This window comes from Podarcis liolepis, assembly GCF_965112155.1.
Source record: "Podarcis liolepis genome assembly, chromosome: 4".
Lineage (NCBI taxonomy): Eukaryota > Metazoa > Chordata > Lepidosauria > Squamata > Lacertidae > Podarcis > Podarcis liolepis.
In genome coordinates this window covers 48,049,369-48,065,491 of record NC_139558.1, presented here as the reverse complement: position 1 = coordinate 48,065,491, position 16,123 = coordinate 48,049,369, and the positions used below count along the sequence as shown (strand labels likewise).

General features: G+C 42.4%; 2 protein-coding genes across 9 annotated transcripts in view; one reads left to right on the top strand and one right to left on the bottom strand.

Annotated features, from left to right (window-relative positions):
- The window catches only part of SRPX (sushi repeat containing protein X-linked), a 30,279-nt gene extending 21,100 nt beyond the window's left edge, over positions 1 to 9,179 (top strand). For all 3 annotated transcript variants that reach the window (XM_083498379.1, XM_083498380.1, XM_083498381.1), the window contains 6 exons: positions 1,911 to 2,037; positions 2,446 to 2,567; positions 4,241 to 4,420; positions 6,484 to 6,617; positions 6,806 to 6,927; positions 8,648 to 9,179. In XM_083498379.1, coding sequence (XP_083354505.1) covers positions 1,911 to 2,037; positions 2,446 to 2,567; positions 4,241 to 4,420; positions 6,484 to 6,617; positions 6,806 to 6,927; positions 8,648 to 8,828 — 866 coding nt within the window. In that variant the 3' untranslated portion in view covers positions 8,829 to 9,179. The remainder of the gene's footprint in view (positions 1 to 1,910; positions 2,038 to 2,445; positions 2,568 to 4,240; positions 4,421 to 6,483; positions 6,618 to 6,805; positions 6,928 to 8,647) is intronic.
- A 1,936-nt stretch (positions 9,180 to 11,115) lies between these two features.
- The window catches only part of SYTL5 (synaptotagmin like 5), a 68,268-nt gene continuing 63,260 nt past the window's right edge, over positions 11,116 to 16,123 (bottom strand). For all 6 annotated transcript variants that reach the window (XM_083498375.1, XM_083498371.1, XM_083498373.1 and 3 more), the window contains one exon: positions 11,116 to 16,040. In XM_083498375.1, coding sequence (XP_083354501.1) covers positions 15,898 to 16,040 — 143 coding nt within the window. In that variant the 3' untranslated portion in view covers positions 11,116 to 15,897. The remainder of the gene's footprint in view (positions 16,041 to 16,123) is intronic.

Here is a 16,123-nt window from a genome sequence, read left to right as displayed (position 1 = left end):
GGGGTTTTTTGTGTTTTGTTGCATTGCTGCAGATAAGAAATCCCAGTTGAGGAAGTTCCAATTAGTCATGACTTCTCACAGTTCTGCCCTCTCCACTACAAATTAATGGGAAGAGAGGGGTGTGTGTGTGCGCTTGTCTAGTGATTATCTCTAAGCAGTTAAAATGGCTTAAAACACTGTGGCCCAGCAAGAAGAGTTCACTGATCCATGAGTGCTTGGAGATGCAGTTCCTATAGTAACCGAAGTCTGGTGTCTTAAGTAGCTGAAATTAATAGTAATACAGGGAAACTATGGTCCTTTGCTATAGGAGACTCATAAACATACAGTGGTACCTCAGGTTACATACGCTTCAGGTTACAGACTCCACTAACCCAGAAATATTACCTCGGGTTAAGAACTTTGCTTCAGGATGAGAACAGAAATCGTGCTCCGGCGGCACAGCGGCAGCAGGAGGCCCCATTAGCTAAAGTGGTGCTTCAGGTTAAGAACAGTCTCAGGTTAAGAACAGACCTCCGGAACGAATTAAGTACTTAACCCGAGGTACCACTGCATATCAGAAACACTGCAATTCTCAGGAATGTTTCCATTCCTTCTTTCATTTAATTTTGAGTATGCACATATTTAGGTAATGGCTTAAGCACCGAGAATTTGGGTCCTTTCACACACAACTGCTTTACCTGCAGAACTGCTTGTTCTCATGTGCATAGCAAGCAGATTGCACTGACAATTTTGCACCAGCAGCTACTTGTCATTTTGCATATCCTTTCTCAGACTTCATTGAGAAGGGCTGCAGTTGTACAATGAACCACCACCTTCTGCTAATAGGAAGTGTACCAGAAGACTCCTTTGCAATGAACAGGGAGCAGCTGCCCTGCGGTGGGAGAGCAATCAAGTGTACTGACTCTTTAATACTGCTTCATGCGTTGTATTTCTTCTCCTGCCTCTCCCCCCGGCATGTATCATGCTCGAAAACACTATTTTTCTAGAAACAGAGGTGCCGGACCTTGCCATGAACGCCTCCCTTGTTTTGTTATAATGGCAGTGGCACCCACCTGAGAGGTGCCAGAACTGAGTTCTGGTGAGTTCCCCGAAAAAAAGCCCTGCTCAAAACATAATGCATCGGGAAGCCTGTGTCATTGGGCTCATATAGTAGGACCCAGCCCTTGATAAAGAACACTGTCAATAGCCTTACATTGCATTTAGGTGGCAAAATTCATACAAAATATTTTTAGAGGTGTCTAGGTGAAGTTGCCTCTAAACATGCAAGTAGACTTTTTGCATTCAGAACTGCTCTCCAGAATAAACTAGATATTCAATCATTAGAATGCATCAATGCACTGAAAAGTTATTTTTTATATGAAGTGGTTTTTAAAAAAAACATCGGAAAGTTCTGGAGATTAGAGGAATTTTCAGGTGCATAAAAATGGAAGAAAATAACAAGGGGTGGTGGTATGAAACCATTTCAGTGCTTTCCTGAGCTGCTTGCTTTTAATCTTAAGAAGATATCTTCTTTTTTCCAATAATCTCCATTTGGTGTTATTAATGTTGTGCCAGAGTCAATTTTAAGTGTCCTGGTAGCAGTTTGATGATTAACTTGTTGAAGATTATTTCTGCACTGTTTGCATTGCCTGCAGGATATAGTTTAAACCAAGTGTGGCTGTGCTATTACAGTGGATGCTTGGGCTGCGAACATGATCCGTGTGGGATGCACATTTGCAACCCGCAGCGGCGTGTCTGCGCATGCGCAAAGAGCGATTTAGCACTTCAGCGCATGTGCAACTGCCGAAACCCGGGAGTAACCCATTCCGGTACTTCCAGGTTTCGGCGGTCTGCAACCCAAAAAACCGCTACCTGAAGCGTCTGTAACCCCAGGTATGACTGTATACCTATACCCGTGTGTTTATTTTTAGATATGGAGCCGCCTAGAATCCAGTGCCCAAGTGTAAAGGAGAAAACAGCAGAGCCCAATAAACTGACAGCCAGAGTGTTCTGGGAAACCCCAGAGGGAAGGGACACTGCAGATGGCATTTTGACAGAGTGAGTGAAAATGTGTGAACTAACTAATGTATATAAAGACATGGGTTGGATTTAATACACAGTCACCCCTGGAAGTCTGTATGTGCCCACAGAACTTGTATTTCAAGTGTTCCTGGTCTGCTTGGTACAGGCAGAGCAAATCCGGCTGCACAGGTGATTTCTGATTCAGGAGTTGTGCTTCAAGCAGTAAATCTCCAGATAAACCTCCACAGGGACAGTGTTTGTTCTTGGTTATATATGTAGCATTCTGTTATATTTGCTGCCAGTGGGGAATTTTGGGAAAGGATATATTGCCCTGCTATAATCAGAGCTGCAAACTGAACATTAATCTTCTAAATTGTATTCCCTAAAAGGTCCTGTCTCTGCAACAATAATAATTATTGTTTGCAACATTTTCTTTCTTTTTAGCGTTATTTTGAAAGGACTACCACCAGGATCACATTTTTCAGAGGGAGATCACAAGATCCACTACACTGTGTTTGACAGAGCCGGGAATAAGGGAACGTGCAGATTTTATGTTAAAGTTAAAGGTAAGAACATTTGCTGTTGGGGTTGGAGGAAGCACAGACATCAAAGTTAGGTCCTATTTATTTATATCTTACCTGCAGCATGGCTGCTGCTGCTTTTGCAGTTTCTCTGATGGTATTCGGTGTATGTGATCTTCGTTAACCAGGTGGGTACAAGATGTAGACAATGCCAGGAGGTTGTGGCATCAGTCCATTATACTTCCTGATGTGGGAATATATGTAAAATCATATGCTTCTATTCAATTTTCCTAAGCTAGGGATCTGCAAACTTGCCCCCACTTTGTATTTATTTATTTTTAGATGCCAGGTGAAAACTGCTCCCTTTTGGGGGGACAGGCTTTTGGAGGCTGATAAGTGAAATAATTTCTGAGTTTTGGTTGTTTTAATCTTTATTATGTGTTATATTTTGTGTTGCCTTAATTAGGTGTAAATCACTCTGTGACCATTTTCGTGAAGGGCATAATGGAAATATCTTAATAAGTACAGTGGTACCTCGGGTTAAGAACTTAATTCATTCTGGAGGTCTGTTCTTAACTGAAGTACCACTTTAGCTAATGGGGCCTCCTGCTGCTGCCATGCCGCCGGAGCACGATTTCTGTTCTCATCCTGAAGCAAAGTTCTTAACCCAAGGTACTATTTCTGGGTTAGCAGAGTCTGTAACCTGAAGCGTCTGTAACCTGAAGTGTCTGTAACCCGAGGTACCACTGTAATTAAAACTATGTTCCACAGTTTTGGAAGATAGCTAGGCGAGAGGTGCCAAAAAGAGCCCTTGTGAATGGTTCCATCTTCACCAGTTTGAGTTCTACCAGGGTATGTCGCTGATAAGAGCGGCTACAAATAATTAGTGGAATGCCCTTGGTTTTAGTGTTGGAGGAAGCATTGCTTAAGAAATGGCTTATACATACGGAATAGCCTGTCTGAGAGTTAGATGTTCAAGCTTAGTGACTGATGCGCAACTGGAATTGTTCACACTTTGTTACTGCTGCTGCTGCCGCCATCACCCTTCACCAAATAGGGCATTTTGCAAAAATAAATAAATCGCAATACTGTTGTTAAAATCATAACATTAAAATCACAGAACCAACCAATAAGAAAATTAGCACCACAAAAGTACTGGTGCTGTTTGGCACGTAGCAATGCCTTCTGCAGAGTCTGGTTTTGCAACAGCCCCTGCTTGGGCAGTGGAACAGAGCAGCCCCCTTGCTATGTATACTTTGGAAAAACAGGCAGAGAGCCAGGCCCACAGTTCTGGCTGTTGTGCCACTAAATGGCTCTTGGGGGAAGTCTTGTGCCACTGGATGAGCAAGAGGAAATTGGTAATATAGAGGTTGTATTAGAAGCTATGGTGCCTGCATATTGCAGCAATTAGCATTATTCCGTGCATTAGCAATAGACTGTGCTAGGTCTAAACTCTGCCATGCTGATGTAGCATAAGCTCAGGGCTGTTAACAATATAAGGAATATCTGGCTATACTATGCATCAGTTAATATATGTGAATGACACACCTGTGTGTGTTAATGAATCTATATGTCAAACTGATTATAAAATCAAAAGATGCTGATGTCTCTTGAATGCTAAAAAAACCAAAACCCATGCAATTGCATTTTCATTTCATAGTAGTGATGTATTAGGAGAGAAAATGAATCACTGAGTGCTCCTCATTTTGTGTTTACAGTCAGACGTTGTGGGAAATTGAATGCTCCAGAAAATGGCTACATAAAATGTTCTGGTGATGGGGATAATTATGGCGCAACCTGTGAATTTTCCTGCATTGGTGGATACGAATTGCAGGGAAGTCCAGCACGAGTTTGTCAGTCCAATTTAGGCTGGTCAGGAACGGAGCCAACCTGTACACGTACGTAATGAATCATTCCAGTAAAAGAGCAGCACATGGGGTGGCAGGATTGTGTGTATTGTGGGAAGACTTGCTTAGCACAAACATTGTAATTGTTCCACATGCTTCAATACTTGCAATTGTTCACTGGGTTTTGGCTAGCAAGCTGTTTATGCAGGGTTAAGCAAGTGAGATGTTGCTAATGAATAATGATCTCCATGTTATGAAGCTTACCGGTCTATTGAAGATGACATGAGATACAAATCTGTGGCTAAGCCTAAATGCGGTATTTTATTGTGTTAATGCCAAGACAGTTCTCACTTTTTCCAGAGGTGTTAAGTCACCCTGTTCCACAGAAGCTTGTGGGAAGTTGCACAAATGCAGTGAGGCTTTTATGTTATTTCCTAATCACCAGTTTTATATTCCCCATTACAAGCTGTTTTAAAAACTCATATTCATGTTTAGAAACAGCTTGCAATGTAGCATTAGCAGGCAAGGGTGCTGGGGAGCTCTGCCTGGATGTGTAAAAGAAGCAGCTTTACTTAACACACACATTAAAGAGCTGTCTGTGCTACATCCATTATATACGGATTTCCTTTCTCTGGCTTGAGATTTCTTTGCATCTCTCTCCTGTTCTCATTCTATTGATCTCTTTCTCTTTCTTGATAGGAATTGATTACTAAACATCCGCCCACATTCTCCTGCCAACTCAAAACATGTGCAGATTTTGCAAAGTAGATACCACTTAGCATCTGGAAGAAGCAGTAATTTGTTGCAGGTTGTGAGTGAAAAGATTTAAGTGTGATTCTTTTCCAGTATTCTGGCTGCTAGATCCAAGATACTTGGCAAGATATGCATGCAGAGCACTTAAGTATTATGAACATCTGTATCATTAATGGCTAGCAGACTTCCTAAGAGCTGTGTGTACCAGAGAGGAGCCCAAACCAGGCCCCAGGTTTTAACCCTCAGCATGGCTAGCTAAAATATCTTAAAGGACAGGAAAAATCTTGCCTCAGATTCTGGAGAGGTGATACCAGTAAGAGTAGAGAAACCTTTGATGAGCCAATGATCTAACTCAGTAAAGGTATTCTCATAAGTTTAGAATGATGCACCAATATGCCAGTATAATGTCATAATATTTGGCATTACTTAATGTTGCGTGCAAAGGTAGCATTGCGTCCAATCTCTAAAATTAGGACTGCCCAGATGTGTCCCAGTAATCACAGGCATTGGTGGGTGATTGTGTATGAAACACGCTTCAAGGACCCCACTCACTCTGTGAGCCTGTCAGGTGGCAGGTCAAGACTTCTCTTGATTGAATGCTTGCCTTATTTGAATCTGTTGCATATTTTGTGTAGGGAAGACAAGTACTTTTAACCAATCTGTTAAAGCAGAGATAGCAACGTGTGGCCTTCTAGCTTCTGTTGGATCATAATTCCCATCATCCCTGATTTCCTGGCTAGGTCTGATAGAAACTGGAGTCCTACAACATGGAAGTTCACAGTTTGCCTGCCCATGTCAAACTTTGCCTCATGAACTAATGACACAAATAGGTGGCGGGTTAATTATTCAATGTGAGTGCTTGTAGTGTACATGCCACCACAAGCCCATTTTCAATAATCACCATGACATGTTTACATGCTAGTTTGAATGCTGGAAAAAATAACATCTCTGCAACACAAGTATATGCAGCAGAATGTGTCCAGACCCTCTACCAGAAATGAACAACAACTGTGCATTTCCTGAATTTATGCAAATTTCTGATAATCCAGAAAGAGATCTAAGGCTATAACCCTTCAGGGCTTTATTTGGGAGTGAATTCAGTTGAAACCAGAGGGATTTGCTTATGTTTAAAATGCATAGTCTCAGGCTGCACATCTTGCTTTTGAGTTTTCTGTTGCTGTTAAGAACTGAGCTACCATTTAAAACCTTGGTGTTGAGTTGAGAACATTCTTGATTCTTTCAATCTGCTCTGTCCCCTTTTGACTTCCATGACCAAATCAGTTGCCATTATCTCCAGCTGCTTAAGGTTGAAAACAGGTCTGTTATGATGATCATCATTGTCTTCTTGCTTGTAATTTCAGCCATGAATATTAATGTTGGTGTGAGGACCGCAGCAGCCCTCCTGGACCAGTTTTATGAGAAACGGAGGCTGCTCATTATATCCACTCCGACTGCAGCCAATTACTTCTATAGATTGCAATTAGGAATGCTGCAGGTGAGGCACAGCTCCACTTTAGCTCCCAAAATAGTGTAGATGAACCGTGTCTTTAACAGTGCATTAACTTTTATGTCTCGAGAGTCCCTAACATTACAGGACCATAATAATAAGCACACATTGCAGAAACTCCCATTACGATTAATCCACTTGATGTTTATCTCCAATTCTTATCTTGATTACTTTAGCCAGCGCTGTGTGGTTTAGATCTCCGGCACGTGACCGTGATTGAGTTGGTTGGAGTCTATCCAGCACAGCTGGGAAGAATAGGCTTGAGACTGATGCCTCCTGCGCTGGCTTTGCAACTCAGGTAAATTAAAAACTCTCTTTGTTGATAATATTTCAGAATTGTTCCCCCACCCCAATGTCTTGATTGCACCCCCTTTAATGTCTTGATTGCATTTTTAGGGAAGCACAATATTTGTTCAAAATAAAACTGAATGTGAGATTCCCTTGAGCAAACAGCATCCCTGAACAGAAATTCTGCATGAGTTGGAGAATTATTTCTCAAGGAGACGTGGTGCAAATTTTATAGTCACAAAGCAGTGTATAGAAAGAATATGCCTGTTCTGATGTTTAATCTTGCAATCCATTTTTCTGAAGCAGAGCTCTGCCTTATACCAATTACTGTGTCCTCCAGCCCAGGCTTCCTCAACCTTGGGCCTCCAGATGTTTTTGGCCTACAACTCCCATGATCCTTAGCTAGCAGGAGCAGTGGTCAGGGATGATGGGAATTGTAGTCTCAAAACATCTGGAGGCCCAAGGTTGAGGGAGCCTGCTCCAGCTCACATAAAAGCCTGCCTTTGTAGACTCAAAGGTTATATGATAAACAGGTACATTACCGTACATGCTTCTTCCATGGCAGCTGGAGGTGGAAATGCTGCTCTACTTATTACAGGTCTGGAGTCTACAAAAGATGCACTTTTCCTATGCTTAGAGCTGTACAAATGGGATGTTCAAATTGCCACTATATCAGGGTGGCAAACCTCTGGCCCTCCGATGTTGCTGGAGTCTAACTCCAGCCATTTAACCATTAACTACAATGGGAGTTGGACCCAACATCAGGAGCGCGCCAGGTTAGCTACCTCTCCATTGCACAGTAAGGGGATCAGCTGCTTCATTCCACAATTGAGCGTCATAGCTCATATTGATAAACCAGGACATAATTGGCAGGATCATGCTATTGTTGAGTCCGAACCCTATTTCCACCTATTGCAAGGGGAACCAGTTGTTGTTCTACTTTTCCTCAGCACAGATGTGTTGCACAAGGTCAGTTTGCACTGTGTTTCAGAGTTCGGGTCTTTTCTGCTCATAGGAATGTAGTGGTCCCACTAAGCCTGTACCAGTCATTTGGAAGAGTAGGGAAATGATGGAGTTTTCAGCACTGCATCAGTGGCTGGTGCTGCTTACTGTCAAGGCTGTAAAGAGGAAGTAGGGATGGGCAGGCTGCCCAACACAGTGGGCAGCATGGTCCTTCTGGGAAAAAACACACCAGTGGACAAAATCTTGAGCAACTTTCATAGATGCAACACGATAACTTGTACAAGATTGACTGTAGCAGCTTTCATTCCAAGATTGGACAATTGTCTTTTTATTTCATGGTCTAAATTGTATATTGACTGGCTAGCTGTGGCTGAGAGTCCAGTTGTGCATAATCTTTGACTTTAAAAAATATCTGAAAATAAGGGATTGTTCTTTCTCATACTTCATTGCAATGGATAGTTATGGCCATACAGCTGTGGAGTGTGTCTTCATGGTGCCCAGGCTGCAGGGAACACAACAGGGCAGGTATATGTCCTTCCAATCAGTTAGAATTGCAGTTAGGATTGGACTGATTAGAAGGGTACCCTGCTAGGCCCACGCTGCTTTGCGAAGCTCGAATGTGGGCTCGGACTTTCAAAGCAGCATGGGCAGCGTGAGGAGCAAATGGTGCTCAGGGCAACGGCTTTTGCTATGCCTCTGTGACCATACATGTAACGTAGCTGTTTATTTTGAAAGCAAACCAACTGCTTCTCTCTTCATATTGTCAGGTTGTTGCTCCGCATTCCCCACTATAACTTCAATATGGTGGTGGTTGATAAACATGGTGTGGACAAAGAACGATATCCTTTCCCAGCGACTCCTGCTGAGCTCTTTGCTCTCATTGATACTTTTCCTTTGAGAAAAGAAGAAATGAAACTGCAAGCAGAAGCTGGCCAGTCCTGTCCCTGAGTCTGGATTACAGCCATTCGCGTGGCGGTATGTTGCTGCCCTCCCTGCCCCTCCGGTGCTACTACACAAAGCATGGTATTATGGAAGTCACTGATGTACAGATTCTTTTTTTAAAAAAAATGAATGTATGTTTGTGTTTAGCTTTGTGTGTGTGTTTTGTGGAGCTTCCTTTATTTAGCATTTTACATAATGCCTCTTCACTATTTCCAGAGATTTCTAAGAAAATCTATAGAAGAGAATGAAAATATCAAATTACCTTGGTTAGGTTTCCAGGAATGCCTTTGAACGTTGCTCCCTGTGTAAATGTTTCCTTTTCTTTTTACAGATCTTTAATAAAGATGTTGTTTTGCAGTTTATGGTTTTAATCTTAAGCATTTGGGTATGGAGTAACTACAGATAGTGCTAAGGCATTATATTTAAGATACTCCCAAGGAATAGAGGCAAAGAAATAAACAGAGAATTATGTCTTGATTATCAAGTTTATAATTTTGGCAAAGTTTATAATTAGTACCTGCAGCTTCTCTTTTCTGGCTATACTTTATTCTGGGGCAGGGCATAAAGCAGGAATTACAGCCTGAGGCTTAGTTTGTTTTCTAATTTACCAAAGAAGTAATGTCATTAACCATTTTTAAATGTTGTTCCCACAACTTTTTGTCTTGCAAATGTTTGGGGACTACAGCTCCCATCAGCCACGCATGACAAATGCTCTGGGATGATGGGAGTAGGCCTTGGCGATGTAGTGATACATCACCCAGGACTAGAAGTGGTGGCTGCTTCACCCAGTGGTATATTGTGGGTGAAACTGCCTCTGCTGAGTCCCTCTGCCACCAGCACCCAGCACATGAAGGAGAGACAAGCTGCGGCAGAGGGACTCTGGAGCTGTGGTGGTTTCACGCAAAATATACCACCGCCTCTGGTCCTCATACCACTGAGAGAGGAACAAGCTACATTGGCCAGGGCTGATGTAGCTTGTTTCTCCCTCAGGTGGCGCCTTTAAACTTATCCGTTCAGGGGCATGCAGCTCCTGCTCCTCAACGGAGCCCCACTTGGCCTCTGGCTTGTGCCAGCTGGAGGCAGGGTCCGTTGCACTTGAGGGAGCCCTGCAGATGGAGCCTGTCAATTTCCAGAAGTAGGGCTTCCTCTGTCTCTCTCCCAGGAGAAAGAGGTCGCTTGTCTGCCCCTGACGCCGGCAAAGGCGGAGGGAGCCCTGCCCACAGCTGGTGCGAGTTGGAGGCTCCTTTAAACATGTCCATTCAAGGGTGTGTGGCTGCCTGCTCTTCTACAAAGACGTCAGCCGGGGACAGGAGCCCATTCGCCCCTGGGGTGAAACTGCCTCAGCTCCCATGGTGAGAGCTGAAGCAGTTTCAGCCCACGCCTCACGGGCTGGGGCCAATGCAGCTTGTTTCAACGTTGCAGTGTTTTGCCAGAGTGTGATGTTCGGTCTGGTGATACATTGCAATGTTGAAAACCTAACATCACCCATCTTAACAACCACCTGGAGACCACCAGCTTGCAGAAGGTTGGCATGAAAAACCAACTTAATATTCTAAAGCTACGTTACTAAGTAATCAACGTTAGAGTCATTTCATAGTATTTAACAGGGGAGGGTGAATTCCCTTAAACTTTGCTACTCTCGCTAGACTTTTCTCCCACAAGGATAATTATATTCTTAAATTTAAAGAATAATCATCAATAAGTAGGGTTGGCTCCAGACATGTTCTTCCACAAATGGGAAAAAAACCCTTCTGTTCATTGGCCTTTGAGCCATTGGCAGGAGGGACACAATTTGCACCAGTTCTATTTCACACCCTTAGCATCCTGTGAGCAGAAAATCACCCACAGGGAGTCTTAAACAATATCCCCTTGGGTTGAATCTATATATTTTATGAAAACAAATGTAGCTCATCAGCAAAGATTATTTTCTTATCCCATGAGGACCCGTGCAATAACAAGTACCCATCTCTGTTCTATTTTGCAGCATTTTGCAATTTTACTATAGCTGAGGGTTAGAATGACTTATTATAGAGGAGAGAAAACCTGTTGCTAAAGAGGTCAGCAAAGGCAACAATTTCACCTGCCTACACTGGGAAGCAGTGACCTAGAATTGAGGTGGGGAACCTCTAGCCCTCCAGCTGTTGCTGGACTAGCTCCTGTCATCCACAGCCAACATGGCTAATGATCAAAGCCTTGGGGAGGCCTGGGGGTCCTGCCACCAAGAGGGCTACAGGATCCACATGCTTGAACTAGAGGAGTCCCTGTTTAAAAATTCAGCTTGTGCACAGATCGAAATTTTAACATGGTGAAATATTTTAATTGCACACAAAAATAAGACCTTTTACACTACCTGCAAATGAAGCCAGTCTCTCCCCCCCCCAATCCATAAGTCTGTATAAATACATAGGAATATACACTAAAGCAAGCCTGCATGGGGGCGGGGGGAGTTCTGGCTGACTTTTGGTAGGGTTTAACATAATACAGTTCCCTTTGTAATTTGCTACAGTTCATGCTCAGCATAATTGTTCCAAATGAGACAACAGGAAAAAATACATTAGAAAGACATTGCACACAACAAAGCATTTTTGCTGATAAAATAATAATAATCTAACTTACATGGATGTTTTTAACACGCTGCCAAAGCCATCTGAAGACTAGCAGGATAAAATTCTGCAGGACAGTAGTTAAAGCAAGCAGTTAGCATAATTTATTGCCACAGTTGAGTTGTGCTAGTCAACCTCTTAAGATTCAAGCAGGGGAATGAATCCACCCCATTGTCTTCTTAAAAGTTGGAGCCTGGTGGTATGAGGTGGTTATTCCATGGTGTGCTAGAGAGCACATTACTTGTGCCAGCCAGAAGGCAGTATCCCCATGGACTTTTGGTGCAGACTGAACAGCATCGTCTGGTAAAGTTACAGAAGAAACATCTTCACTTAGAGCAAGGGGTGACCACCATTCGGCAATTCAGAGTCTGTTGGACTCCTATGAGCTGCAGCCAGAATGGGTGATAGAGATGGGGAGGAGCTGGTGTCCAGCAGCATCAGGAAGACCACAGATTAGCTACCCCCGATCCTGTTTTTTTTTAGAGGATCTACTATTTTTATATGCAAGTATCCACACCATTGCCAGAAAACCCAGTAGGCGCATGTGAAACACGGCAGAGTGTGAGGCCTGTGTTTAGCAAACAAACTGTGTGTCTCAACTAAAGAGACCTTTTTTTGGGTGGTGTTAAGACAGATGAATTTTGGGAGGTTCTCAGATTTGAAAAGTGGAAGTCTGGTCTTTTTTTGTACTTTCTGACTTTGGGTCTTTAAAATGCTATTCACATCTATCTATAAGCTGGGAAATTACAAAACTGGTGTAGTTAAATGCAAAAAAGAGAGAGAAAGAAATTGTAACAATACTGTTATGAGATTCTATGATCTGGTTGTGGGGCAATATGAAGAGACAGGAAAAGTTTGAAAGCTGCCACCATACCTGCTCTACTGAATTCATCTCTACCCTGTGGGATACAAAATGGTTAAATAGAAAACAGATCGCCATACTTCATTTTGTCATTCATGCACCAGCCACAAACCTAGCCTTTTGGGTTGCTGTTGGTATTTACAGTATCCAGTTTCACCTAGTATCAGTACCATTTTATGGCAATGACTGCAGTTTTCAAATGGGAAAAGCGATTTTTGAACACAGAAATGAACCTGTTGTGCTTCTTCTGAATCACTGCTCTGCCTCATCTGCTCACCCACTAAGACATGTCTTAAATGAGGTCTGATTCACATGCTGCGTTTCAGCCATTTTAATATATTAAAAAAAAATCTTCCTCTGTGTATGTATACCATGCCACAAAGCCAAAGGATTTTTTTTTTTTAACTTTAGTTACTGAAATGCAAAAAAATATATCATAATGAGCCATGGGAGACCTGCATATTATAAGTAATCACTTCCCAGGAACATTTGTCCAGTCCGTTCATTTAAATGAGAGAGAGCCTTATTCACTATGTGAATTTAAGAAATCCATAAAGAATTGGGGGGGGGGGAGGCCTTTCACTAAAAGACCCACACCCTTTAATTTAAAAGTAGAGCACTACCACCATGCCAATATACCGTAAAATATTTAGAAATGGGTCCTGAAATGTATGTTTGGGTTAAAAGTAGATCCTGGCTCTGAAAAAGTTCAAAGATACCTGCGCTAGAACAGTATTGTTACCAATACCAGTATGCATTTCTATTTTATTTTTCATGCTGTTAATTTTGCTGGTGTTTTAAAACAAAGTATTTTCAAAACATTATTTTCAAAGCTTGATACAGCAATTATGCATTAAAAGATAGCAACTATAATATAACAGTGTCAAAAATAGACCTGATTTCTATTTCTATAGTTGTTCTTGGGTACTTACCACCTTGGTGGTGACCACCTTAAAGAGCAGTGAGAGCAGATGCAGTGCCTTGCTGAAGTCACTGGACTGGTTAAGGATCAAGTGGGCTTACTGTAACGCTGCTAAGAAACTACAGCCAGATCTCATGCTGAAAGTGTGCTTGAAGTCTATGCACATCTAGTTGGAGTACAGTACTTCTTTTGGTGCAAAAGCCAGTGTTGGTTTTTTAAAAGCAACAACAAATAAGTGGGACCTTGATTTTGTTAAGAATGTGTAACTAAAAGTCTTGGTAAACAGAAATTTACCATGTGTGTGTCCCCGTAACTCAGTATTTGAGTATAAGCAAAAGGTCTCTCACATTTCTAAACATAATTATTATTGTTTTACTGTGGGAAAGATTGTCCTTCTAAGACCCTGGAGAACTGCTGCTGGGTAAAGTTATCAGCAGAGAGCTAGATGGACCAGTGGTCTCACTCTAAAGGGCGCTTCCTATGTTCATAAATTCCACCAAAGTGAATGACATCCTAACTCTCAGATGACAGTACTTGGACTTCAGGGCTCAGCTTTCGCTTTAGTGATATAAATAATGACTTGGGCAGTGCATCTGGCAAGAGCCACAGAGACATATGGCCCTCACCCAAGAGCCCATGTTTATTTGAAATGGTTGTCCTGCCATGGACACCATTTGAGAGCCATCCTCCCTGCCAGAAGTATGGTTCACAACTACATTGGTTGCTTCTGCGCCACCAATAACTAATCCAGCAGTTGGGGCCTCCCGACAGTGTGAAGATCCTATTGCTCACTGCTCTGCTATTTACTTGAGTGGCACAGCATTCACAGTATCTTCAAAAGAAAGCAAACCAAAGTAGACTACAAGTCAAAGTGCACTTCCAATGCAGTTCTTCAAATTGAATGCTCCTATTCTCCTTCAGCCAAATTAAAATGGAAAAGGCACAGCATTGCTCCCTTTGAATTCTTCAGCGCAATGTACTGCCTGAAGCTACTCAGCAGGAGCCGTGACTGTGCCATTTGAGTTCCAGTGACTGAGGAGTTGGGTGTTGAACGGTTCACAGCAGGATTAATGCACCACAAGTGCCTCATCTTTGGACTGAACCAGAGCTTTATGAAAGAAGAAGAAAGATACAGTCAAGGCTATACTTCAAATCTGCTTCACATCCTACTCTGACTAATGTACTTTAAGGCCTGTATCAGGCGTGGCTAACGTATGACCTTCCAGATGTTTGGACTTCAATTCCCATTATCCCCAGCCAGCACGGCCAGTGGTCAGGAATGGCATGAGTTGGGTTACACCTGACTGGAGGATCTCAGGTTAGCCTAGCCACCCCTGACTTAGATAGAAAACAAATACAATACAAAAACAAAAAGCTGAAAGAAGTAGGTATGCACAACTTAAGGAAAGGGATGAGGGTGGTGATGGATATTAATATTACAGTTTACAAGTGCTTAAAGGGGGTTTGGGGTAAAGGGGAATAATTGATCATTCAATTCCTTACAACAGGGAAGGAGGTTTAAGTTAAATATATTAGCAGCAAACAGCTTAAATCTTAGTACAGTGCAGTTACTTGGTAGGGACTTTTTAAAAAGTTTAGTAGGCACTAACAACCCTGTTTTAGGGCACAGATTTGATTATCTGGCTTTCAACTAACTTAGGAATGTTCATTAATTATTCTTCTCTGAAGGTGTCAAAGTCCTGGGAAGAATTAACTTGGTTATACATAGAAAGGTAGGGTGGTATCCAGTTTCGCCAGCACAATGAGACTTCCTCTCCTCTCCCCACACCCCCTCAAAATCTACTCTGTAGAATCCTCCAACTCCCTGGAGCAGATTTTTATACTGTAGGGGGAGGCAAAGTTACGTTGCGTAAGTGGAGGCCTGCTGCGCTAGCAGAATAGCAGCACTGGATGCGACCCTTAATGGCAACTGCTTCTTCTGTCCAATTGTTATGAGTGTCCTGGTTGGAACATGCCAAACAAATGTCTAAAGGGGGGGGGGCACAACCGCTGAGATTTGTGGGGACTCTTGAAATGTTTATGTCAGCAAATTCTCCTGGTCTCTAAACCACCCCCCCACCCCCAAATAGCCATTCTGCTTCTGAGGAAGTAGGGATTCCTTAACTGCTTATTACCAAAGCCACTTCTGGGAACCATTCAAGAATATGAACATGCAGAACTTGGAAGGGAAAGTAGATGGAACTAATTATTGTTGCAGCTTGTCTGCAATCTGACACCCATCCCCTTTGCATCTTCCAACCATTACACTTACTTGAAATGGGCTTGGACTGAATTGGCTGGCCTAAACAGTATCACAAAGCACTTTTGGGCCTATTTACTAAGCACATTTCTCCTGTGAAAACGCAACCATGTCTTGAAATAATAACAATCTACAGGAGCTGCTTGAACTAGGGTTTTGTAGAAAATTTTAAAAGAACTTAATCCATCCACTCAGTCACAGTAGGAAACACAATGATAAGAATCGCAGGAAAGTGCTGAATGCATTTATAATCCGTTTCAAGAGAGTTGAAAGTCCAAGTTGACCAAAAGTCCTTGTTTTCCCTATTTTACATGTGCAAATTACACCAGGAGCTGCTCTATGGCAGGTTGGCTTTCATCATACCACCCTGTAATTAATTGTACAAGCGAAATACCTGGAGTTATTTCTGTGCCTACGCATAGCCCCTCTCAGAGTCTGCGCTTTCCCATGCTAGATCTCAGCATTAATACACCTTCCACAGAATCCCCAGGACAATCAATCATTCTTTGCCAGAGAAGTTGCTCCTCCCCTTGAGAATCCATCCAGTCAACTTCTTTGCCGTTACTGAAACCTGGAAATTGCAAAACATGGCAAAGGTCAGCGCATTTGCCACCATCGGAGAAATATACTGATTTTTTTTAAAAAAATATGCCC